Consider the following 24,730-nt stretch of genomic DNA (forward strand, 5'->3'; position numbering starts at 1 on the left):
CCGATGACGAAATCATTCGTCAAGTTACGGAGACACGGACACCGAGAACGAAGAGCCAGCTCCTACACAGCCAACGAGCTCGGAGTTGACGCGAGCACTGACGACACTGTCATCGGTGTACAGCGGCAACATGACGTTGACTGCAATTGAGGCAGACATGATCGCGGGCAAGCGGACCGTGCAAAAGAAAATAAGCGACTTCTTTGCGCCCAAGTGCTGACCTATGAGGTAGCGCCGGCCACGTCGTATTTTTTATTTTTTTTTTATAAACGGCTCTTTTCAGAGCCACCTAAACGATGCATTGGCTGAATAGCAATGAGAATCTTGTACTCCGGCCGTGACCCTCTCCGTCAGCGAAAAATACCTACCAAAAAGGTGCGTTTTCACGTGCATTCGTTTTTCCGGACTGCCCGATTTTCCGGACGTTTTCGCGATCCCTTGAGGGTCCGGGAAATCGGACGTCGACTGTATACACATATAAAAAAAAAACTGATTTTTATATAACGCCCTAACGCCCAAAGCGCAGAAGAGCCTCTGATACATGCATTGAAATATTGCACAATACAGTTCAATCTCGATTATACGTCCCTCGGTTATGCGACGACCCGCATTTTACGACGGATTGGTTTGGTCCCGGCAGAATGTCCATAGAAATAATGTATTAAAAACCTTGATTATACGACGTGATCTTACGCCGACTCCGCCTCGGCGGTTATGCGACGACCCGCATTTTACGACGGATTGGTTTGGTCCCGGCAAAATGCCCATAGAAATAATGTATTAAAAACCTTGATTATACGACGTGATCTTACGCCGACCCCGCTTCGTACTACGCCTCTCTCGGTACGGTCAGAAAAAAAAAGAAAGTAAAAAAGCCCTAAGCAGACGCAGGCTGGCGCGTGAGCACACTGCAGCAGGCTGGCAACGGGTGTGCAGTACCGGTATTTACGCGAATGTAACGTGACCGCAATTGTAAAGTGAAGGGCAACTTTCCAGTCGCGTGAAATGATAAAAATAAAACCCCGAATGTAACGCGAGATAAACGGAAAAAGAAATGGTACCTTTATTCAAGGAATCGCAATTCTGAGACTAGTTCTCCTCACTCATCATAGTCATCTGAAAAGGAGACAGAGCTTTCCTTGGGTGGTATTCTCGGGTGATCACTTTCGCAGACTTCCACTTCCACTAAATTTCGCGTGACTCGGCACTGAAAGCGTCTCTGGCGCTGTCCTCAGCTCGCTACTACTGCCAAGAGAGCTGTCGGCTTATACAGTGCAGTCCACTTATAACGATATCGAGAAGAACGAGAAATCCGATCGTTATAACCGATCATCGCTATATGTGGACTGCCTAAAAAAAATCAAAAATTCCGAATATACCTTTGCAATCCCGAAACCGAAATTGCCACTTGCGATAAAAAATCGACGTTGTAGAAATTAGGCTGTAAAAAATAAAACTTTTATTTATACCTCTAGCGTCTCAATCGTTAGGCGCGCTGAAATAAAAATCTGCACTTGCTTTCGCGGAAGTTCACAACCGCCGTGTGCATAGCGTCCATCAGCTGTGCGAACACTGGCGGCTATAATTTACCGTGCATGAATTCAATGAGCAACTTGATCGACGACATTGCGCTTTGGTTGAACATCGGGGTCGGTGTTAAAGACTGGCCATTGTCAATCTCGTCGTCACTGCTGCTGCTGTCGTTGCCTCTGTCGTACAACGCCGCCGTCTGTCGCGACAACAATCGCCCCATCGGAGCCTTCATGGCTCCCGGTTTTCATAATCGTCGATATCATTGACTGCGTGAGCTCGTACTTCAAGTCTTGCAAAATTTGCAGTTTCGTCTCAAGCGGCGCACCTCCCACTGATTCTGCGCTCGCTGAGAGAGAGAGAGCGGGAGGGAGCGCAGGTGCCCCTCGCTTATCGCTTTCTTCTGCCGCCTCCTCTCCCCCCTTCCTCTTCTATGGACGCTCGCACGACCGTCGGCGACATAAGCGCGAAGCAGCTGGCGTCATCTTGTGCATGCTGCACCAACTTGCGATGCTCTCCGTGGCTTTTGCAATCGGCGCGCGGTCGGTATCCACTGCGCGGTAATGGCGGCAGATACGAACTCGCATAGGCAAACTTTTCGCCCCTTCTCGGTTAATGGCAACTTAGGAATGCAAATTTCACGATTATTCTGCATGAATAACGCCGCCCATAAGCAAGATTTCAATCGTTATATCCGATATGCGGTGAATAACATATCGTTATATGTTTTTTTTCTCATAGCCCTAATGCAGAAGTCGATACTCTTAAATCGACTCAACATTATAACCAATGTATCGTTTTATGTGGTATCGTTATATGTGGACTGCACTGTACTTCGAGGGGTTCGTTGCCGGGACGAGCAGAGTCTAGCAAAAGTGAAACTCTCCCGAAGTGATCGCCCGAGAATCAAGTCATGTTTCGTGCCGTCGAGCTTGTTTGAGATTTAAGTACTTCTTAAAAGGCCGCACAGACATTTCATTAGGGGTCAGTAACAGGCTACTTCAATTCCACATAGCCTTTCCGACTGGCCTCGCATTTAAAGAATGCTTGCCGCTAGTCCCGCCATCCGCAAATCGTCGACTCGTTGACGTCGAGACACCGAGCTGCGGCGGACTTTCCCAGCTCCCCGGGCATCAAAATTGCTTGAAGCGGCCGTTATACCGAAAGCGCTGCGTCGCCATAATGTTGCGAATGAACGTAGTCTGAAACGTAAAAGGCTATAGGGTATTGCGGCATTGTAACCAGTCACAAGCACAGTTAAAACAGCGTCGATCGCAATCAAAAACAAGTCCCGACTTCGGTCGACTTGTCTATGGATTGGATCGAGATGTAAAGCTACAGGTTGCCAATGTAATGCTAAATATCGCGGGATTTAGAGGATTTGTTTTAAAATAGACAATTTTGCCATTAGTCGATGACCGATAATTCGGACTTCACGGGGAACGTAAAGAAGTCCGAACTATCAAGGGCGCGATCTTGTACGCGTTCTAAAATGGAACGGAGGCGGTCCGTTCCATCAAGCCGCACACGATTGGTCAATTTGATCGTCACGGTTCAAATTGACCACTCGTGTGCGGCTCACGGCAACGAATGTGCCCAAAAACGATAATTTTATTTACGTTTTAATGCCGCTGTGCAAGGAAGAAGTGGTCGATTCGTTGCTGCACACACTTCCGCTTACGTACAACCAAGGGCCGTTTTCTGAAACGTTCCACTTCGGCGATATTTCTTTTTCACTTTCAGGCGTGCGCTGATGGCTGGTTGAGCAAAATTGAATGACGTCGGGCTCAACGAGCCAATCAGCTTATCCAATTTTGCTAAAACAGCCAATCAGCACGCGCCTGAAGGTGAAAAAGAAATATCGCCGAAGTGGAACGCTTCAGAATACGTCCCCAAGTACGCCTATGTGTCTGCCGGTTTTCTGTTGTCGCTGTTCGCTGATGCAAGGACTGCAAAGGCTCGAGTCAGATCCGCACGGCACATCATCAGCCAAGTTAGAGTCGCTGTTTGACGGTGGGAGAACTTGCTCAATTATTTCGTCATCGTTCAGTTCAGCACACAACACCGAGCTGTTGACGTCTGCAAAGTCTTCAGATGTAACGGCGGCAGGAATCGGCACACCGCTGCCTAGCAGGTCATCAATGATGTCTGCACTTGACCTCGTTGTAGTAGGCGACAGTTCAGGCTCTTCAGTTGCGGAGTCGGGGTCATTCGGACTGCAACTCAAGACTCATTCGGAGTCAGACTGCGAGGGTACCGTTGGTGCCATTTGATGCGGCCTGTCGATAACTTCACGAGAAAGACTTCTTGGAGCCAGCAGAGCGCTGTCTGGAACGCCAACTAAACAAACAAAATGGCGAGAGCGAGCGGGCCATGCGCTGGAATACTGGAATAGGATTTGATAATCGTTATGTTGATGTGACCTCACAATTCAGTCCAGGCCTCCAAGATCAGCATTTGTAATTTAATCTGAGGCGTAGTGCTGTGACCGAGACAAGGCCTCAGAGATTACGGTTTTACGTGTAATCTCTGAGGCCATACTTGCTGTCTCATCGATGTCCCCAGAGGAGATAATGGTGGATGGAGGACGGCCGATGTCTGGCGACATTACAGTCGCGGATGGAGGAGGGATGATCAAATGTAGAGCTGGCGGCTGTCCGAAATATTGGTCGTCTTTACACATTAAGTCTACCCATTGGCGGTGCTGCGAAGCTGTCCGAATTACCGAGCATGTCCAAATTATCGGTGTCCGATTAATCGGTCGGCGACTGTATTCGAATGTAATGCGAGGGTTGAGTTCAAGCAATCAAAATCATGAAAAATATGTGCGTTACAATCAATAAATGCAGTAATTTGTTTTATAATTTAATCTACCCTCCTTGGAGCAGTGCAGGTTTGTGCCGCGGGCTTATTCAAGCGGTCTGTAGCCGTTTTTTGGGCAAGGCAGAACATCACTGCCTATGTTCTTAGTTGTTCGACTATACGACGCCTGGAATATATGATGGTTTTGCGTGGTCTCCTGAAAGTCGTATAATTGGGGTTCCACTGTACTGGACTACGTGTATGACATAGTCTTGATAACTAAAGAAAGCGAAAATTCACTATCTATGGCAAAAACAGTGAAGACGTGCAAAATACCTAAAAAATAGAATAATAAAGCAATTATTGTTTTATTGACAGCATGCGAAAAAATGCATTCGATTTTTCAGACTGCCCGACTTTTCGGACTTTTTCGCGGCCCCTGGGAGTTCGAAAAATCAGATGTTGACTGTGTGTACCAGTGATTGGGTCTGCATTTTCTGTTCTTGACAGTCATTGAATGCTGTGAACTCATTTTCGATATGTTGAAGGTAATTTATGAAAACTGCTTCTCCTCAAAAACGAATTTTCTGACACATGAGAATGCGCACGCCATAGTTTTTAACTTTTATGCACATGATGCATAAATGGGAACATTTCAAATGTTTCATCTCTAACAGGAACCCTGATTATTTAATTGTGTTCAAAAGTCACAGCAGATATTATTGCTGTCCCATTTTGCTACATGTTTAGAAAGAATAGCTCACCCTCCATTTGGGCAGTGAAATTTATGGCTGAAATACATTGTATTGATGCAAAAATGATGCACCTGTAATACATTGTATCTTCAGGTGAAATGGCGACCATGTTGCAACATTTTATTGGCATGTCTCCATCTTTTTCATGTAGCAGCCTCGTGGCTACCACTTTATCCTGTCAAGTATACTTCTTGTTCTGCTGCAGGTCGTATGTGAAATCCCAACTGGCAACCAGTGGCATTTTGATGTAGCTTGGTGCCCACGCAACCCAGCTGTCATCTCAAGCGCTTCTTTTGACGGCCACGTTGGCATCTACTCGCTGCTTGGAGGTCAGCAGCAGGCCCAGGCGAGCCCAAAACTTGCGGAGTCCTTTCCCGGTGCTGACACACTGGCTCAGCTGCCACCAGCATTCCAGCAACAGCAGCAGCAGCAGCAACAACAACGGGGCATCACTATCTCGCTTCTCAAGCCACCGAAGTGGTTGCGCAAGCCTGTTGGTGCTTCCTTTGGGGTGCGTGTCTCATTTATCAACAAAGGTTCAATCCCAGTAGGCTGTGATTTTTCAGCTGATTTAATTATTCACACTTTGCGTAATGGTGGACAAGGTAAAGTGAGTATTTGTTAGGTTACTGAATTTTTCTCCGTTGATCTTCATTAGTGTGGTACAGTCCAGTATAATTTATAGATATGATTAATTATCAGTTAAAACCACATTTCACTGCAATTACGATTTTCCAACCCTGCCCATTGAAACTGCGTCCAGATATAATAGACATTTTCAAAAGCTCCATTCTGTTACAATGAACACCTCAAATTCGCAGCATGAAGTTTTAACCCACTAAAGCGCAACGGAACTGGACGCACGGGTAGCGGGCCCCACGCTCCAGTCTAACTGCGATTTCTCGGCAGTTAGACTGCCGAGAAGAGGGGGCCCCACATGCGGAAAGTCGCTCGCTTTCAACCATGCTAGAGTAACCATGCTTTCAAGGCATGTCTCCAGCGTGCTTCTGGGCGAGGCCAAGGCAGTACGGTGGCAGTGGTCTCCAAGACAGTACAGGCGTGCGGGCCAGTGCTATCTCGGAAACCACATCGGCGGCACTCTGTGCGGCATTGCGTGCAATCTTGGAGGCCACAACAGTCGCACTCCAGTTTTTGCACAGTTCTTCTTGCTGCACAGTGTGCACTATGCCTATTTGGACAATTTGGACCAAGGGTGCTGTTGTAGACATTGTCAAATTCTGCCATATTGTCGAATTTGGTAACGGCTTGACAGTATGTATTGCTTTTTTTTGTTTTGAAACAAAATTTGAGCTTTATTTGTGAACAAAATGCTTATTACAGAAGTACTAAAGAGACGACACAAGTCTGTTTGGCGCTTTAGTACTTCAGTAACATGCACCAACTAGCCCAACAAAAAGTTCTGCTTGAAAATGCTTATTGTTGCTTTTCTTGTCTTGCATGGATGAATAAATATCATATTAGTGATTGAACCTTTTCATGTAAAACCTAAATTTTTATTGTGCAGTTCATTTAAAAACCTTGCAGTTTTTTTTATGGAATTTAGTAGCCTGTCCATGTGATGGCTTTGTGGTAGGGGTGTGCGAATATCAAAATTTTCTAATACAAATCGAATGCGAATAGTACTTAGCTTCGAACATCGAATCGAATAATGATATGCACATGTATTTATTAGCAAGTTGGGTTAATTTCTTATGTTTAAACATTGCAGTTACATTGTCAATGTTGAAAAACTAGACTAGTAAGCCGTTATACTAAAACATTGTGTATTTAGCTCATGTTAACCTGAAAAATTTAGTAATTCCCACTAGCTGCAGGTCCTCACCAGCCTGTGCCTTATTATACCGCATCAAATGCCTGTAAACTCGGTGGCATTTGACCCTGGGCTATTCGTCACTCATCGCACTTGCTGTCGAGCAATAAGCTCAGAATTAGCGGTGGCGCTGAAAAAAAAAAAAAAAAGTGCACCCTCATCCACAAACCCGTGCCCCTTGCTACTCAGGGGCTGGCTTTTCTGCAAATTTTATACGTTTAGTGGCTAAGTGTGCTTTACAGGCAAAATTACACTAGCAGCACGAAATCATCACAAAATTCAGCACAATATCACCCCAACATTGTTAGATTAGATAGAAACAAATGCTGAGAACCGTGTTTGCTCCCGCACAGCCAGCAGTATATTTGATTTGATTCGAATATTCGAACATTTTTGAATATCTATTTTCGGAATCTAATATGAATATTAAAAATATAATATTCAATAATATTCTAACTTTTCCAATATTCGTACACCCCTACTTTCTGCCCAATTGTAAATGATGAGGCTAGCTTGCAGGGAAGATTGGTAAACATTCTTAGAGGTGATTACCAATTATCATGCAGTAGCAATTGTGCTGTAAGAGCTTGTCACTAAATTTGAATCCAATACTCAGTTTGGAAAATTGTTGAACATTCTTTGAATCAGTTAAACTAATGTTCAATTTGAAAATTTAAATGTATTCTGAATTTGAATTTTGAAAATTGGATTACTAAATATCCAAATTTTTTATGTGCATCCTAGCTATGCTATTTTAATTTATTACTTAAATAGGGAAATATCAAGTTCATTAACGCTGCTTTGTAAGTGCTCATAAATTCCTATTTTGGGCATTGGTGCCCATATTGCCTGTTTCAGATGTTTGTGACTGAAAATGGTTATTTGCTGCTTTTTTTTTTCTTTTCCTTTTTTTTCTTTCTTTCTAGTCAGTGGAAAATGCTTTTCTTAGCGCATTGTTTTGCTTTCAACTTGCTAGATATCTTTCAATGCACTCTCTGTTTCCTTGCTTTTGACAGCTGGTCTGCCATATTCTTCTTGCTTTTACAGTTTGGAGGAAAACTGATTTCATTTACCAAGCAGCAGCCGCAGCAGCAGCAGTCAGGTGGTGGGCCTGTGGCTCAACTGATCCACATCAGCCAAGTAGTAACCGAACAGGCACTGATGACTAGGTCATCCGAACTGGAGGCTGCATTAAGCACCGGTACTTTTGCTGACTTCTGCCAGCGCAAGGTTCAAGACTGTCAGGGAGACCCAAACCTGAGGCTTGCTTGGTCTTTTCTTCAGGTGTGTGCCACATAAGGTACTTTTGGCCAGTGGCGCAAGTGCTGCTGTTTGTCACTAGGTTGACTGTGCAACTTGAGCTGCAGATTTAGTTTTCCTACTTGTTATTTAAAATATACTATGTCAACTCTGTGTGTGTCCCAGCTACCGAAACTAGCTGTACTCGGTCCTTGCGGCATATTTTAAGAGGAGGCGTACTGCCAGAATCAATTTTCGTAACTGCAACGAAATATAACTTTGACTAAGTTGGTTATAAGATGTGTATCCTATGCTGTTGAAGCAACCTTGTCAAAGCTGCAGGTCTGGTTATTGTGTAATTTTCTTCTTAGCAGCCTTTAAACGGCACCTAAGTAGACTACGCGGGCCCCTGGTAGTTAACGGTTATGACGCAAGTCTCGGCGCGTCGCCTTCGAGATTTTTCAAGCGTGCCAAGAGCAGCTGCAGGCACCGTGTAATCTCGGAGGTCATGCCAAGGAGCTGTGCATTTCGCCTTCGAGATTTTTCAAGCGCGCCAAGAGCAGCTGCAGGCACCGTCTACTGTATTGCATTTTGTCTACTGTATTGCATTTTGTATTGCAGTTTACAGTATTGCATTTTTCAGACATCAACACTCCAAGATTTCATTTAGCAAGTACATTGTTGTTTACACTTTAAACTTCCGATTAAGGAGTACTGACATATTTTAGACTCATAATTGTTTTTTTTAATGAAGGTCCTAGACCTTTCAGTCTAAAAGAAATAGAAAATACGGGCATGCCTGAGAGTACCCTAAATAAATTAACAAAATAGCTTTTCCGCAGCCAGTTTCACTTTCGTTTCCTAGAAGGTGACTGTCTTTGTAGCAGCATAGGAGGCGACAAGCAAGCTCGAGTGAGTGCCAAAAGATTGTGATGTCCTACTCCTACGTGACTGCCTTCTGCGTCGTCACGTCCCAGCACAGTCACCTCCCGAGAAACAAAACCGAAACTGGCTGTAGAAAAGGTATTACATGAAATTATTTAGGGCACTCTAAGGCTTGTATTTTTGCCTGTACCCCAGGGCCAGACCATTAATGCGCACTTTTACTGTGACATATGGGGCACTTAAGGGACAACAATCAGTAAAAGTGACAATCTGTGGCGCATGAAGAATTGGATTCTCCGTAATAACACTGCACCTTCTCACCCAGCACTGCTAATTCCTAAGTTTCTCTTCAACCACTTTGTTATCACTTCCGCACTTGCCCTCCTCACCTGATTTAGCTGCTGCCAACTTCGATTTTTCTCGAAGATGAAGTTTAGAGGTTGCCATTTTCACACCGTTGCTAAGATGCAGTGAGAATTGATGTGGTCATGGGCATGCTTATGCATAATGACTGCCAAGCTGCAGTCACACCTATTATCATGATCGTTTCCAGGTATTATTGTGCAGTGGCTTATTTTTCTTTCCAAGTACTGTGCAATTCTATAGGCTGGATGCAATGTTTTCTAAACTTGAGGATTTTGGATAAGTTGATCATCTGAGTGCTTACACTTCAGTCCCTCAAATCATTTCAGGCTGTTTTGTGCCCAAATGCTATGCTTGTGGCTTGTGGGTAATGCCATAGTGGAGGACTCTAGGTAAACTTTGGCTGCCTCGTGTTTTTCAATGTGCCCCTAAATCTAAACAGGAGTGGGACTCCTGTGCCAAACTGCACCAAACACGAAAAATTGACCGAAATTGTTCCATGCTGCGCCAGAACGGCTTCGGCATGTGTGCTCCGGCAGTGGCCGCGAACAGCGAGCGGATTTGTTCTCCAAGAAAGAGTGGAGCCGTTCACATTCTGACACCATGTGATGGTGCCCCGCGCACAGTTTCTCGTAATTTTTTTCTTATAACATTAGAATTTTTCGTGCTTCTGGCAAATGGCGGGCGCGCGTACAGCCACTCCTGGCTGTATTTAAAGTGTACTAGAATAGCGGCGCAGAGCTCCCTAGCTGAGGGGCAAAACAACGAAAAGTAGGCGGGGGTCGCTGCGAGCGAACTAGATATTTGGGAGGTGCGCGCTGCAGCAGGTGCCGTGTGCGCGACGGAAGACGGCGCGCTTCCTCTCCGCTTTCCTGCCTTGCACGCACGAGATTGACCCGCCATCGTCGGCTCACCCTTGTACGCTTTCACTCGCACATACAGCATGCGGCGCGCGGCTATGGTGTTATCGCCTCTGGACTTCATACGGAACATCACGGTGACGATGACGGCAGAAATGCACCTGGAGTGTCTATATAATTGATATTGCAATAAAAACAGATTGGAATAGTTTCTGTGTTTATCAGCCTAGGGTTTATTGCGGCTCTCTGGGTCTGCGGTGATATATGGTGACCCAGAAATTATGTTACAGCGTTGATTGGACTGCATAATTTGAGAACATTTTCCGCTACCATCATGAGTGTCGGCGAGCGAATATGTAGTTCGTTCGTAGTGCCACTGATGTTTTAGGCTTTGCAGGAAAGCATGTCCTCTTTTCCATAGCTACAAAGCGCGCTTCTACTACTTGCTTAATGTTGGTTTGGAAGTGCGCTGCCATACAGTCGAACTTGGATACTATATCACGAAAAAGTTGTTGGGCTGCTGAGCACGAGGTCGCGGGATCAAATCCTGGCCACGGCGGCTGCATTTCGATGGGGGCTAAATGCGAAAACACCCGTGTACTTAAGGTTTAGGTGCACGTTAAAAAACCCCAGGTGGTCTAAATTTTCTGGAGTCCCCCACTATGGCGTGCCTCATAATCAGATCATGATTTTGGCACATAAAACCCCATAATTCAATTTAATTGGTTATGGATGGTTTAGGAGTACAATTATTTTATTGCATTCAGGCCACACATCCTTGTGCTGCTGCAGAATTTGTGAGTTACACAGACTTCAGGGTGCAAGGTCTGCGAGATAAGTCTACCAAAGCTATGTAAATCCATTGCATTAAACATTGTTGCAACATGCATGAAAGGTTTATGCAAATTTCACTTTACCTGTGACCTCTTTCTTGCCTTTTGTTTGCAGGCTAATTTTGAGGCATCTCCAAGGGCAAAAATGCTTTCACTACTTGGCTATGACCCTGATGATGTGACAAGCCAGGTAAATTTTTTTTTCCAAATCATGCTTATACTATTCTTACACTGACATTATTCTTGCACATACACTAAAATAATGGTTCACTAGTACAATATAAACAATAATAACAAAAGAAAGCAAAAAAATTGCAGGATGTAAATGCTATAGGAAAATAGAGCACATGGAATATATATGAAGACATAATTTGGATAGTTAAGATGGTTTTTGGTGTAAAGGGAATTTTGTGAGGCTATTTCTATCACTACATGATCTGTGTCTTTGGTAAGCTCAATATAGCACCCACAATTAAGTACATATTTTCTTAAAACATCCTAAATATAGATTAATCTTACCACTTATGCTAGGAATTGAAGCATGTTGGCACAAGTGACAAGCCCTGTGGTGCCATTTATTGGATGTGAGCTGGCTGAATAACACGGAAAGATAATTTGATCAGACGGAAGTGGAAAGTATGCTAAAAGTTCCACCATTCTTAAAAGGAGAAATGCATGCACACACTCGCAGCCTCCATTGTGTGCTTTAACTCATACAAATTAGAAAGCTAATGTGTTAAAGGCCTTGAGCTTTGAATTTGACCATGCTAGTGTCTTCTCATTGCAATGCATGGGAGGGAAATGGGGACAACTTTGCTAAATGCTATTGCATAAGGGTTTCACTGCCACTTACTAAATCCTGTGATGTCTAAATAAACCAAGGTTCACCTCCAGACTGTGTGTCACAACCTAGATACCGCTTTCGCACATTAAACTCATTGTAATTGTGTGAGTTACCAGAGACATACGATTTTAACACTGCTCATCTTATTTCACTTTAATAGCTTCACATTATTGCAGTTAGACTTCCTCAGCATGCCTTTAGCCTATGTGTAGCAAAATGGGCATTTGATATTTTTTTTCACAAGACTGCTGCTTGTGCCCTCTAAAGCAAAGAAAATATGATGACGAGTGCCATAATTTATTATCTCTGCAAATGATACCAAAAGTACATGATGTAGGTGCGTCTAGAACCACACAGAGGGTCACAATTGGTGATAGTGCAGGCGTTTTATAAATCGTTATGGTTTACTGTTAGGGTTCACGTGGCTGTTCTATCCCTGATAGATCTGCATACAGTAGAACCTCATATAGGCGTTTTGAAGAAAAATAACTGAAGAAAAAATTATGTACTCAAAATGGGAAAACATACAATCTAAAGTCATTAAAAAAAATTGGCAGACTCAACTGCAGTAGACATGTACGTAATGCGAAGCGTTGCAAAGCATTGCACCACGAGACACTGACGTGCGTTAAGCTGGTAGGGCTCGAGTGGCCGGCGTTGTCATTTTACTATTGCGTAGTGTTTTGAAATGGCAACAGGAAACCGAAACGAAATCGAGCTGGTGAGCGACGCTGGAATATGATGCCTCCAGAGAGAAACATGATGCTCACTTTGTGCGCCTGCACCAGGAAAAGGGCAGCGTGTTTGAGCTTCACCTATTTAAAGTGTGCAGTATGCTTCCAATGGCCCTACGCTGCATGCACTGTGAAACAGATAGGTGAAGAAGTTTAATGCAATAGGGTTGGTGGTGATAGCTGCAAATGCGATGACCCGCTATGATATTTGCTGGTACAGTTCAATCCACTTATAACAATATTCCAGTGGCATGAAAATTTCATTGTTATAACTCGGTTGCATTAAAAAAAATTAAAAATAGGGGAATGGCAGAGCTGTTCTAAGAAAACTATAATGGCAGGGAGGCCAGTGCCCCCCACTGCCTTCCTCTATCCGGCTGCTGATTGTGTTGACTCGTTTAACTGTTTTACTCTGTTTCCTGCTCGCTCCGATCGCGCGAAACAAGCTGCGGCTGTCGGCGTTCAAGAATGGCACTGCTATAACATCTGCAAAGCGGGGTCGCGGGCGGCAACTGACATGCGAGCTCCGCCGAGGCATCACTTTGGTGGCCTCAAAAGGGGCCGCTTTAAAAATGTGAGAAATGCGAGAAGGTTGCTGTGGCAGCCTTTCAGCTTGATAAATCCAGAAGAAACGCTGGGGCGAGGTAGCCACAAGCATCTCGCCATACTTAATGGCTTGCACAAGAAAACCCCATGTCCGTCAGCTTTGCTTGCTTTACGCAAAGTTTGTTGACATCCTTCTCAGGAAGGTCCCTCGCGAAAATGAATCCCCGGAGGGACTGAGTCATATGCAGGGCCTCCAGTGAGGACAACATTGAGGCAGCCTGCCCTACCGTGTCATCGCTGTCCGATGCAAGCATGTTCGCGGTGATCGTCTCATTGGTTAGAAGCACTTTGTTTCCGAATCTGTAGCAGTGTGCTTTCTTTTTACCGGCAACATGGTGCATTGCCGATGATCAGCATGCGGATCAACCGTCTTCCATTTCGGCGACGAGTTAAACCAGGCTGAAAAACCACGTTGCCCGGAACGACTTCAATGCAACCAACAAAAACAAGCATGGGCGACTTCATCCATTGGCAGAACTGCACAGTTTGAGGGGCCAGCAAGCAATCTGGGAGCATCGCGTAGCGCTATCAGCCCTATCAGCACAGTTGGCGCTGTCCATTCGTGTTTCGGAGGGTGGCGCGACAGAGCTAAGGGCACACCCATTGGTGTTCGGAGGGGTAGAAGGGCGACGGGAGAGAGGCGCACGAGGCTGGCGAGGTGGAGAAGGTTGGAAAACAGCGCGCAGTGACGTGCAACAGCTCAAATTTCTTTTTTTTTTTTTTTTTTTTCAAGGAGTTTACATTCCATTCCCTTTTGGCACGCACACCCAGTGGCCAGACTTCATCATTATAACCCATAATGCATCATGGGGGCATTGTAGTAAGCGGGTTATTTCACCATAGAAAACATACAAAAGTTGACGGTGCAGCAGCTTCTCATTGTTATGACCGAAATATTGTTGAAACTGGTATCGTTATAAGTGGGTTCAACTGTACCAGAAAAGGAAACTGAGTGGCGTGCTGGCATTTTCACGTGACACGGGCAGGCAAGTACTGCAGTAAAGCTGCCGGCACAAGTGCCTACTGCTCTCGATTGCGCGTGCCTCATGCCTTTTCTTGTTCACATGGGATCTAGTGTCCGGGAAATGTATCGTACGATCGCAGTTTGGTGATGTACTAAACTTTGGTGCCAAAAGATCACGTTTTCCACATGTTAACCACTAAAACTTAAGTATAACTGTATTGGGCCACCCCTGCCGTTCATGAATACTAGCGTTGGCACCAGGAAATCGTTTGAAACGGGTTCGTATCAACGAGGTTCTATTGTACTAACCTCATAAAGCCCTAACACCATTTCACATCAAAGAAAAATGAAAACAACTTGTTCACATTTATTTCTGGCCATGGAGAGTACGTGTAAAAAAAAAAAAGTGAAATGAAAATTGAGTAAGAAGTTTTAGCCTGTTAAATAATTAATCATTGGCTTGCTGAAATTACCACAACTGTAAATTTTCTTTGGTGTATTAAAAACGCTACTATGGGCTTTGCGTTAAGATTATAACACTTGAATCAGAATTTTGAATTATCAAATTCAGCATATCAAAAATAGTATACAGTAGAATCTCGTTCGTACGATCTTCACAGGAACCGGAAAATAAAGCGTATCATCTCAAAATCGTATCATCCAATGTATTATCCAACCAAATCGTATTATCGGGGGGAAAAAAATGTATTATTCCGAAAAACGTATTATGTAGAATCGTATCAATGCGGTTCCACTGTATTGTGCTTTGTGGAGTTAAAGTTGACATGAAATGTCGTCCAAGTGTTGTACATTTCAGTTAGTTGAAACATGAAATGGTTGTGTTTACTGTGTTATGTATGCTTTGTGTATACCGGCTCACTCTAATGAAAAATGATGCACTGAAAAAGTAAAGGCTAGAAAAGTAAACATTGAGGATTGGCTGAAAAGTTTCTGGTTTTGTCCAGAAGGAAATAATTTGCATGTTGAAGAACTGTGTAACCTGCATATGAAACTTCCTCTCTTGTGGGCAGTCTCATACATGAGCATTACTAACCTGGGCCAGGCCAGTCTCTGTAACTGACCCTCACGTGCTGGGTCTGTCACGCTGGACATTATCCAGCTTACTTGAACAATAAGCTTTTACAAGAATGTAAACCACACCTGATTCTAAAAAATGGATAGCTTTTGTGTGCAAACTTTAAAGGGACGTTTAAGACAAACATTGAGTCAGCACTTCCAGAAATTTGCACTGCTTAGAGATGACCTAGTTGCATGTAAACTGAAGGGGCAACATAATTATTCCGCTATCCAAGTTGCCCGTAAAGAATGGTGTCGCTTATGCAGTAAGCCTACATTGCGTTGATCTCGGCAATCCTGCTTTGCCTGGTGCTACCACATGCCTCCACATTCTAGCTAATAGTGCCAATGAAGTGGTGTTAAGGCGTAGCATCAGGGAGCTCGTCTGGCAGGAAAATCCAGTAAAAATGGCCAAAGTGCCTTTTCTTTCATGTTTAAATGAAACTAAAAAATTCATTTTTTATTGGATGTTGACTACTACTTATGAATTCTTCTTTTGAATTTAATTTACAAATGACGAACGGGACTCTTCAACGGTTGAATTTTTTTGCAAGATCCGTGCCCTCGGGGTAAATTTTTAAATTGCAATTTCTAATAGTAGGAAATGATTGAAAATTCGTGAATACAGCAAAAATTTATTGCAAGCAATAGTTTGTCTCGGAAGCGTTTTACTTGCACCAACAGTATACACACAAATATGTACGCTATACAGTAAGAGATCAAGAAAAATGCCTAGCAAAATTTATGGCTATCAATTTGTTGTTTGAAAAACATGTTTCATGAGAAGAAGAAACGAGTCAGAAGAAGAAATGCTTGAGAGTCAGTGCAAGGATATGCACCGTGCGAGGTCATTCCGAAATCACGGCTGCATGCACCTCAGCCTACGGGAATACGCAAACTGCAACCGAAAGAAAAACCATAACTGAAGGCAAAGAAAAAAAATAACTTATTACAGTTGAATCCCGTTAATTCGAACATGCTTAATTCGAAGTTCAGGTTTATTCGAACTTGGGCTGTGGTCCCGTCAAAGTTATGCAAATTTCAATGGGCAAAAATGCCTGGTAATTCGAACGCACAAGCATTTGCATTGGTTAATTCAAAAATTCGCACTCCGACAATGCTCTCAGTGGCGTGGCAAATCACGCGGCGGTGCCTCCGACCAGCATTGCTCCGACCCCGCCATAGAGCAAAAGCTTCAGAGAGACCCCTCAAAGCCACATGCGAAGGGGGGGGGGGGGGGGGGTGGAATTGCTGTAGAAATTTTACTCTCCCTCAAATGGCAAGGTCTCCATTTCTGCATCGCACCAGAAAACGCATGTACGTGCCGACGTCTCTGCCACGCAGAGAAAATGGCACTGAACCCTTCTCCTTTATGCTTCTTCAATTTTCTGGTCATGTGTTGACCTTGAACGCTGCGGCTCAGAGGGAAGCAGCGGCGGAGGCGCAGTTTGGCCAACGAAACTGCCCACCCCAGCCAATGCTTGCTTTCCAATAATGGCAGAAAACAAAACTTCAGGGAGCAGGCTAAGCTGGCACCGGGCCTGGCGGAAGCGGCGGCACCGGCACGGCGGCGGGCGCGCATGGAGACAGTCGAAGGTGAGGGAGGGTGAGGGGTGCCACCGAAGCGTGAAGTTGCTGAGGCCAAATCCGCTTCCCTGCCGCCGCCGTTGCCAGTTTAGCCCGCTCCCTAAAATTTTGTTTTCTGCCGTTATTGCACACGAGCATTGACTGGCATGGGCAGTTTCGTGATCCTCGCTCGATGTGTGCTTGTGCGCCACGATATTTCACGACTTGCACCGTTCGTACATCGTGCTATGGTGCACAAATACTTCAAGAATAAATCCTTCTTATAATTCAAAACAAATTTCCAGGCCCCTTCGAGTTTGAATTATCGAGATTCGACTGTAGTATCTCTGAACTTTGGCCACGCAGGGCTTTATCTAAGCTACCGGAAAGACGATAGCAGTGGCCATAAAAAACTATAGCATCTCTTCCACACATGCCTTTGAGATAGCAGACAACATGCGCGCAATCACATTAGCAAGCGCTTCGAGGTAAACAAGTCGAGTTGTGTGCCCCGGTGAGCGGAAGTGCAATTTCAAATGACATTGGCCGACTCCGTATAGATGGCAGTGCCTCTCAGCAATAAGTGGTGCCGAATATGTGCGAAATATCACACATAAGCACGGGACCGTAACGAGGACATCAAAAACTATGCATTATGGTATCATAGCCTCACCATGGTGGTAGAGTCAATCCTGTCCTATGTCTACATCATTTTCTTACACTGTACAGCAAAAGCCCTGAAAGTGGTAACCCTTTGGGGATCAATGCTGTAAAATGTGTAAATCTACGGTGTCCCACATGGTTGACGCCATATATTTACGGCGTTGTCTGTACGTTTTAAATTTCAAACGTGCCAATTTTACAACTCCTCGTTCCCTAGCAAGTGCTGCCACCCTGTGTGGTTATGACAGTGTTTTTTTTTTTTTTTTTAAACTCTGTGGTCTCTTGGTTTTCATTCCACAGCTTTTTTTTTTTTTTTCTTTTTCTTTTCTTTTTTTTTACGCTGGCGTTTCAGCGACCGCTCACGCGTGTGAGTACGAGCAGTGGTTAGTTTTGATTTCGTCTCGCAGGCTGTTTCTGTTTCTTACGCTCCTAAAGACTGATGTCTATCTGGTTTCTAATCTCTTTAAAGGTCACCTCTAGATGCTCGCTTGTCTCTTGCTCACAGGCGTGGGATTACATCTGTTCACAGTCGGGTGCTTGTGTTTACAAATGATGCCGCAGTATACAAACGATACTAGCTCCATGCCTGTGTTTCTTTTCTCGAGACTTGCGAAAACTGATTGCCCCTCGTTGGCGACAGAACAAAGGATTACTGCAAGTGTCTGACTTGTTTGGTGTTAATGACGGGCACACTACCATTTTGTTTTCTTGCGTGAACTCACATACACGGTTCGATTACGCTAGGGGTGTGTGCGCTGGTTGCTCGGCTTCAAGTGAGTGGAGCGGCGATTCCTTCGATGCGGACAACCCAAGTGACGAATCAGAATAGTATATCTATTTCAGTGTATCTACTTCATTGTTCTTATTATAAGTACGTACGGAAGCTCATATGTATTCATAAATAAACAATACATGTTTACCTACGGAAAATATTTTTGTCACTTTATGGTCACTCTGAAAATATTGGGGTAAATGTTTTTCGAAATAGGTCAGTCTGAAAATTTTAAATCTGCACTAAAACAATTCGACCCTATGGAGTCGCATTTGGCAAAAAAGCTCTACCCTCAAAGGGTTAAATAATGAGGATATGGTATCATGGCTTCACAATGGTGGAGTCAATCCTGTCCTACATCTTCATCATTTTATTCCTCACACAAGCTCTGTTCTCGGCGAAGTGATTCTTTGGACACCTTACATCGGTAATTCGTTCCTTTATCTTTACAAACTGTTTGCTTTTAATTGCCCTTCAATTCAGTACATTATCTTTAGAATATGGACATTCAGTTTGTGAACTTTCAAATGAGGGAGAGGGGTGTGGTGGTTACTAGTGTAGTTAATATTATTTTCTCTTTTAATCTTGGTCAGTTGTCACTAGCCGGCCATGAATCGGAGGACACTGATGACCAGGACCTCTCCAATGACATTGGCAGCTTATCACTCAATGCAACGGTAATATGTACTCTCCTACCCATGCCTTGATCGTAGTTAGCCCTAGCTTCTTGCATGACAGTGCCTCTTGTGTTAATCACAGTGGTGCTGCATCCTGCCACTGTTATGCATCTATGCCACTGTTGCATTGCTTAATTCCTGCTTGCAAGTGCATTTTTGGTGAGTCATCATTGCAAAGAATTCCAGACAACCGAACATACTAGTCTAATGTCACATTCTAGGGACCCTGAAACGATTTTGACGAACTTGTACAAACGTAGAGTTGTTAGGGTAGGTCCTTCTTATCATTGATGCATTTAAGTGCTCCTCGTAAAGCTTGTAATTTATTATAAAGGATTAGAAACGTGCATTGCTACCAATCGCAACGGCGCCGCACCCCTGAGTTTTGAGCCGCCCCCTCACAATTGATGTAGTTAGCCCAGTTGGCATCACTTGGGTGAGCTATCCGATTGGATATCGATCGATAATATTTCTAACTTTATGGTGAATAAATGTTGTTCATAATAGTTAAAGGGTTAGTTAATTTGTTTCTATAAAAATAGTACCAGAAAGAGAATACACATTGACAATTTATCACTACACTCAAGCACTTTCAGCACTCAATTGTCCTCTGCATGGGTTACAACGTTCTCCGTGTTGACGCAAGCTGAGCAATAGAAAGGTTTAGTGTGTCCGGTATTCGGGTAAACGCAGTCACAAGTGGGCTGGGCGTTTTACTGGTTGAGTGGAGGTGCAAATGTGTTAATGTCCTGCACGGTGCAGCCACCTGGTGGCACAGAGCTCAACCAGACAAACACAGAGCTAATATAGCAGTAACCAAGTGCTATTCTGTTTAGCTGCAGGTGTAAATTTTCGGCAAGGTGTAATCATAAACACGTCGTTTTGAATGTTTGAAATGTTTTACACTTGGTTACAGCAATATTAGCTCTGTGTTTTGCTGGTTAAGCTCGGCGCCACTAGTTGGTTGCACCGCGCAGGTCTCTCACGTTTACGCTAAAGCCCTTTCATCACAGCGGTAGTAGTATGGAGGGGCTTTATTTAGTTTACGTCTCAATGCATCCGTCAAAACGCCCAGCTCGCCTGCGGTTACCGGAATACCGGAAACACTCGGTGCTGCAACAGAACACTCGCAACACACGCTGCTTGGATCGCTCTCACTGGGAATCGAAGGCCAGGCGGCTAGTGGAGAGGTTGGAGAGGCATTGCGCGCTAACTGCAAGACAACCAGAAGTGATTCAGTGAAGGCAGAGGCTAGCCCCAATCGCTCGGCGAACAAGTTGAGGAGAAAAAGCATGGCCAAGGAGGAGGGTAACTTATAATTGTCCGTAGCTCTTTTAATAGTGGCTTCACTTAAACTGTGGCGTGAATGTTTTACTGTAGCTGTGCCCTACGCATCTACAACATTTGTCCAAACTGTTTCAGGTACCCTTTAAGGCACATGGCAGTTGGCTCAGCAGAAGTTGAGGCAGTGAGAAAGGCAGCCTGTGTTAGTTTTAATATATAATTTGCTATGACCAGAATTATTTTAAACAGTCGGAATGAAATGAATAACTTAAAGAAGAAATAGAGATGCCGTATTTTCCGGTGTATAAGTCATATTTCCTCCCTAAAATGTTTGCCGGTGCATCTTGTGCAACAGTGCGACTTGTGTATGCATAAATCGCATGCGACCAGTATGTGTTTTTTTTAATAGTACAAGAAATTGTGAGCGGCTGCATTCTGACAGAAATCGATCATTGTATTAACAATGACTGTTTGTACAGATGCTGTATGATAATACGCAGGTTGACGAGACCCGACACATAGTGTGAACTACTCAGTTTTCCGAATTAACAAGGTTGAAATGCATATTGCCTTAATAGTCTATCATATTTTCTATAGTATTTTACTTTTTTCTATAGTATTACTTTTGGCAACATACTTCCGGTGTCCCAACTTGTTAAATTAAGTAAAGAAACTCGCTAATAAATGCATCTGCACATTATTATTCGAAAATTGATATTTGCACACCGCTAATTATCACTATACATTAGCTCTATAGGTGAAGCATGTGGCAGTGCTGTGCCTTAGTCTGAATAAATCATAGAGTCTGAAAAATTTGTTAGCTACTTTATATTGTATGCGTGTTACTAGTGGCTGTGGCCATGCGTTGGCCACACATTTTAGATCTTATGAAAAAAAAATTGCTTTGCTTAGTCCCCACTTCTTTCTTTCTTTACAATAATGTTGGCGAGCAGCTTTCTTGCATACTTGAAAAGTGGCCGAAGTGTCGTGCTTGCTGCCCAGCATAGCTAGCAAGGTCATTTGAACGATGCAATTTTGAGACACTGCAATGAAAATGGCTTTTCTGCATGCTTGCTGCATGCCTGTTTTTATGCTCACATTTTCTTTTTTTTTTCATTTTGCTTATTCAGCTTGCAGGCTCGGAAATCTTGCTGGTACTGCCTTGCTTTGTTCTATTTTTTTTTTTTCTTTGTTTTCTCTCCTATGTCTGTCTTTCCTCTTCCCTTTGCATGGTCTTGTGTTGTGGCTAGAGTGATGAGGATGACTCAGAGCGGTGTAGTTCTCCCTCTTCAGACTTCAGTGTAAGTTGCTATGCCCCCTGGCTTTGCTTCTTTTTACTCTTTTGCATGCTGTGCTTGTATATGGGGGGTGATGAAACATTAGCTTGGGAAAAGAAGACTTGTTGTTCAATAATGTAGTAGTACATGTAGTCTGGTGCTGATGTTAATGGATTTCTTGTCCTGATGTCTAATGTGGGCTTGAAGGCAGCTTAGCACACGTGTACCACGGCTCAGCCCTCACTGACTGCTACACTTTTAAACAGACTGGGCTGCCATAACCCTGCGCTAGGTGGAGCTTAGTTATTTATCATTTTTGCTAATTTTATATTCAACTCCAGTTACTATTACAAGTACTGTATAGGTTTGGAGTCTGAGCAGAACTATGTAAATTGTTTTAGTCTAAAACTGCTAAGTGAAAACAAATATTAGGGTTTCTGAATGTTGGGCACTTCAAGTCATGTTTGAGTTGGATGCTCAGTGTGTATGAATACTTTCCTATAATCAAATTACAGTTAAACCTCGTTACAACGAAGTCGGTAAAATCTATACTTTGCTTCATTATATTGCATAAAATCTTTTTTGTAACTACAGTTGTCAATGGATTTTTTATGCACAGAAGGGGCCATAAAATTACTCGGAATTATCGGACTATCGAGAAAAAAAAAATAATTTTGTTGAATACCAAAGATCACTTTCATGCCATGTCAACGGTATGAAGCAAAGCCTGTGAAGCTTTCGCATCCAGCTCGCCGCCGTGGCTGATAGTGTCGCCTGTAAGGCAGGGTGTCTACCAACCGGGAAAACGGGGAATTCCCAGGGATTTTAAATATTCTGGAAGTACTCAGGGAAAACTCAGGGAATTTGTGCCTCTATCAGGGAAAATTAGTAGGGATGGGCGAATATACAGTATTGTCGAATATTCGATCGAATAATTCTATATTCGTTATTCGCTTCGATTCGAATTCAGGTATTCGATATTTTCGAATTATTCGGCGCTCCCAAATAGGCAGCCAAAAGCCACGAACGGCCGGTACACATCTCGGAGGCTATGCTTCACATCATAGCTGCCATACATCAACCATAAATCTGTTTATGGTTGATGTTTTTGCATTAATGTTTTTGCATTAAAGAGCCTGAAATGTGCGACGCAGAAGAGCAGAAACCGCGCTAGCGCACAACCGTCCGCATCGCCAAAGTCAGCAGCGGAAATCGTACGGGAATGACAGCAACGACGGAATGCTTCGTCCCTATTTGTGCCTTTATTGCGTTTACCGCCGTGCATAACAACGCGTTGGCCGCAGGATTTCATAGTCGTCGCCCATCATCGTGTCGATAGCTGCCGCGGTTTCTTTCGCAGTGGTTGAGGCAAAAAATAGTTTCGTTTTGACTCAATAAGCACGTCGGCCGCGTGCCTAAAAAGCTGTGTAGTGGCCATCCATGATCGCATAGATAGCAACCGCGATTTCGTCTGCAGTTGTTGCAGCAAACGGTAGTTTCGTTCTGACTCGGTGCGTGCCTCGGCTGGGTACGGCCACTCTAGCGGCAAAAACGCGCGCGTCATGCTGCGAGCGGCAAGTTGCCGCGCGTCAGCACCTTGCCGCGAAGTCCACCATGGCAATCGTGTCTCGCCGCTCGGCAGCGCGATATGATCTCGCGCGCTCTCGGAACGCAGAGTCACCGTGAGCGAAAAGGGTGCGATCGGACAGCGTCCAGAAATCCCTCCATAGAACCGCGAGACGACGATCGTCGATTGATAACCCAGTGCGGAGCGGCGGAGGTCCGGTTGCCATTGGCTCCGTGACGTCGCCCTCGTCAAGCCGTAAAACCCCCGATTCCTGCCGCTTTTGCCGCGCGCGGCATGACGCGCTCGTTCTTGCCGCTAGCGTGGCTGTACCCGTCGCCGTTCATAATCGCGTCGCTAGCGGCCGCGGTTGCGACAAACAGTTGTTTCGGTTTGACTCTGTGCAAAGCTGTCGAGGATGAAGAGCACCGGCTATATCGCGATGGACGTGTGATCTCGTGGCGGTCAGCTTACTGGTGAAAAAATAATCGGGATGTGCGCGCGGTAGTGCAAAGCGTGTCGCAAATGATGGCGCGCGCCGCGACCGTGCTGCAAAGGAAGTCGCGAGGCCTCGATCCCTGCTGCGAGAGCCAATCGTTCACGAGATGACGAGAATTGCAGCTTCCGCACTGCATTAGTGCAAAATAGCGAAAGGATGTACTCATCCATTACACTAATAAAATCGTGCTGACGTAGTAAGCATTTGCTTATTGTTTTCTGGATACGCTGATAATTCGGACATTTTTTTTCAATCCTGTGAAATTCGAATTAACTAGGTTTTACTGTAATATGTGATATATACTATTCGAACTATCCGATTCAAAATTACTCGACCAAATCACTATTCGCTTCGAATTCGCTTCGAACCTCAAATCCACTATTCGCCCATCCCTAAAAATTAGCTGTAATTTTATCGAAAGGGAATGAAAGTTGCGGTAATGGAGGGAGGGAGGGGAGGCGACGTTTAGCTGCGGCACCAAATGCGTATTTATATAAAAATGTTATGAGGCGAGAAAGTGGTAAAGACTTCGGACGCTGCTCGACGAGTGTCCGGTTCTGATCTCGTCGAAAATCTCTGAGCCGCCCCCAGAGGCACCGGCAACACTCACCAACGCCGTGCGCGTTTGGTGCGAACGTGGGCAAAACGCCGACGGCGTCGACAACAGTTCTGTGCGTTGCTGGTGCTGCTGCATGTCCAAGTTTATACAGCTGATAAAACTACTATCTTTACTCCGTATAGCTCTCTACTAATTTGCTATCGCAATTGATGCTTCGCCTTTTGGTGAAACTGCGACATTTTTTTTAACATGCTTACTAAAGAGTGACAACATGAGGCAACATGGTGTCAGCCCATCTTGATGTAAAAGAAATTTCCGTTTCACTCAGGGAATTTAGCAAAATCACTCAGGGAAAACCTGTAAAACTCAGGGAATCTGAAAATGTCAACTTGGTAGACACCCTGGTAAGGGGACGACGCTATCGTGAAGAGCGCAAGCGGAGGGGACTGAACGCTTCGTTTGCCTCTTGCTGCAGCGTGTCTCTGAAACTTGAGATTACACGACCTCCAACACTAAACATGCCTGAAGGCTGCACACATGAAGTGC

General features: G+C 44.4%; 1 protein-coding gene across 1 annotated transcript in view; it reads left to right on the forward strand.

The window, feature by feature from the left end:
* Positions 1-24,730, forward strand: part of LOC119436875 (protein transport protein Sec31A-like) — a 134,080-nt gene that overhangs the window by 21,692 nt on the left and 87,658 nt on the right. The window contains exons 9-13 of the mRNA XM_037703896.2: positions 5,293-5,598; positions 7,966-8,202; positions 11,214-11,288; positions 18,918-19,001; positions 21,536-21,586. Coding sequence (XP_037559824.1) covers positions 5,293-5,598; positions 7,966-8,202; positions 11,214-11,288; positions 18,918-19,001; positions 21,536-21,586 — 753 coding nt within the window. The remainder of the gene's footprint in view (positions 1-5,292; positions 5,599-7,965; positions 8,203-11,213; positions 11,289-18,917; positions 19,002-21,535; positions 21,587-24,730) is intronic.

Source organism: Dermacentor silvarum, chromosome 1, assembly GCF_013339745.2.
Source record: "Dermacentor silvarum isolate Dsil-2018 chromosome 1, BIME_Dsil_1.4, whole genome shotgun sequence".
Lineage (NCBI taxonomy): Eukaryota > Metazoa > Arthropoda > Arachnida > Ixodida > Ixodidae > Dermacentor > Dermacentor silvarum.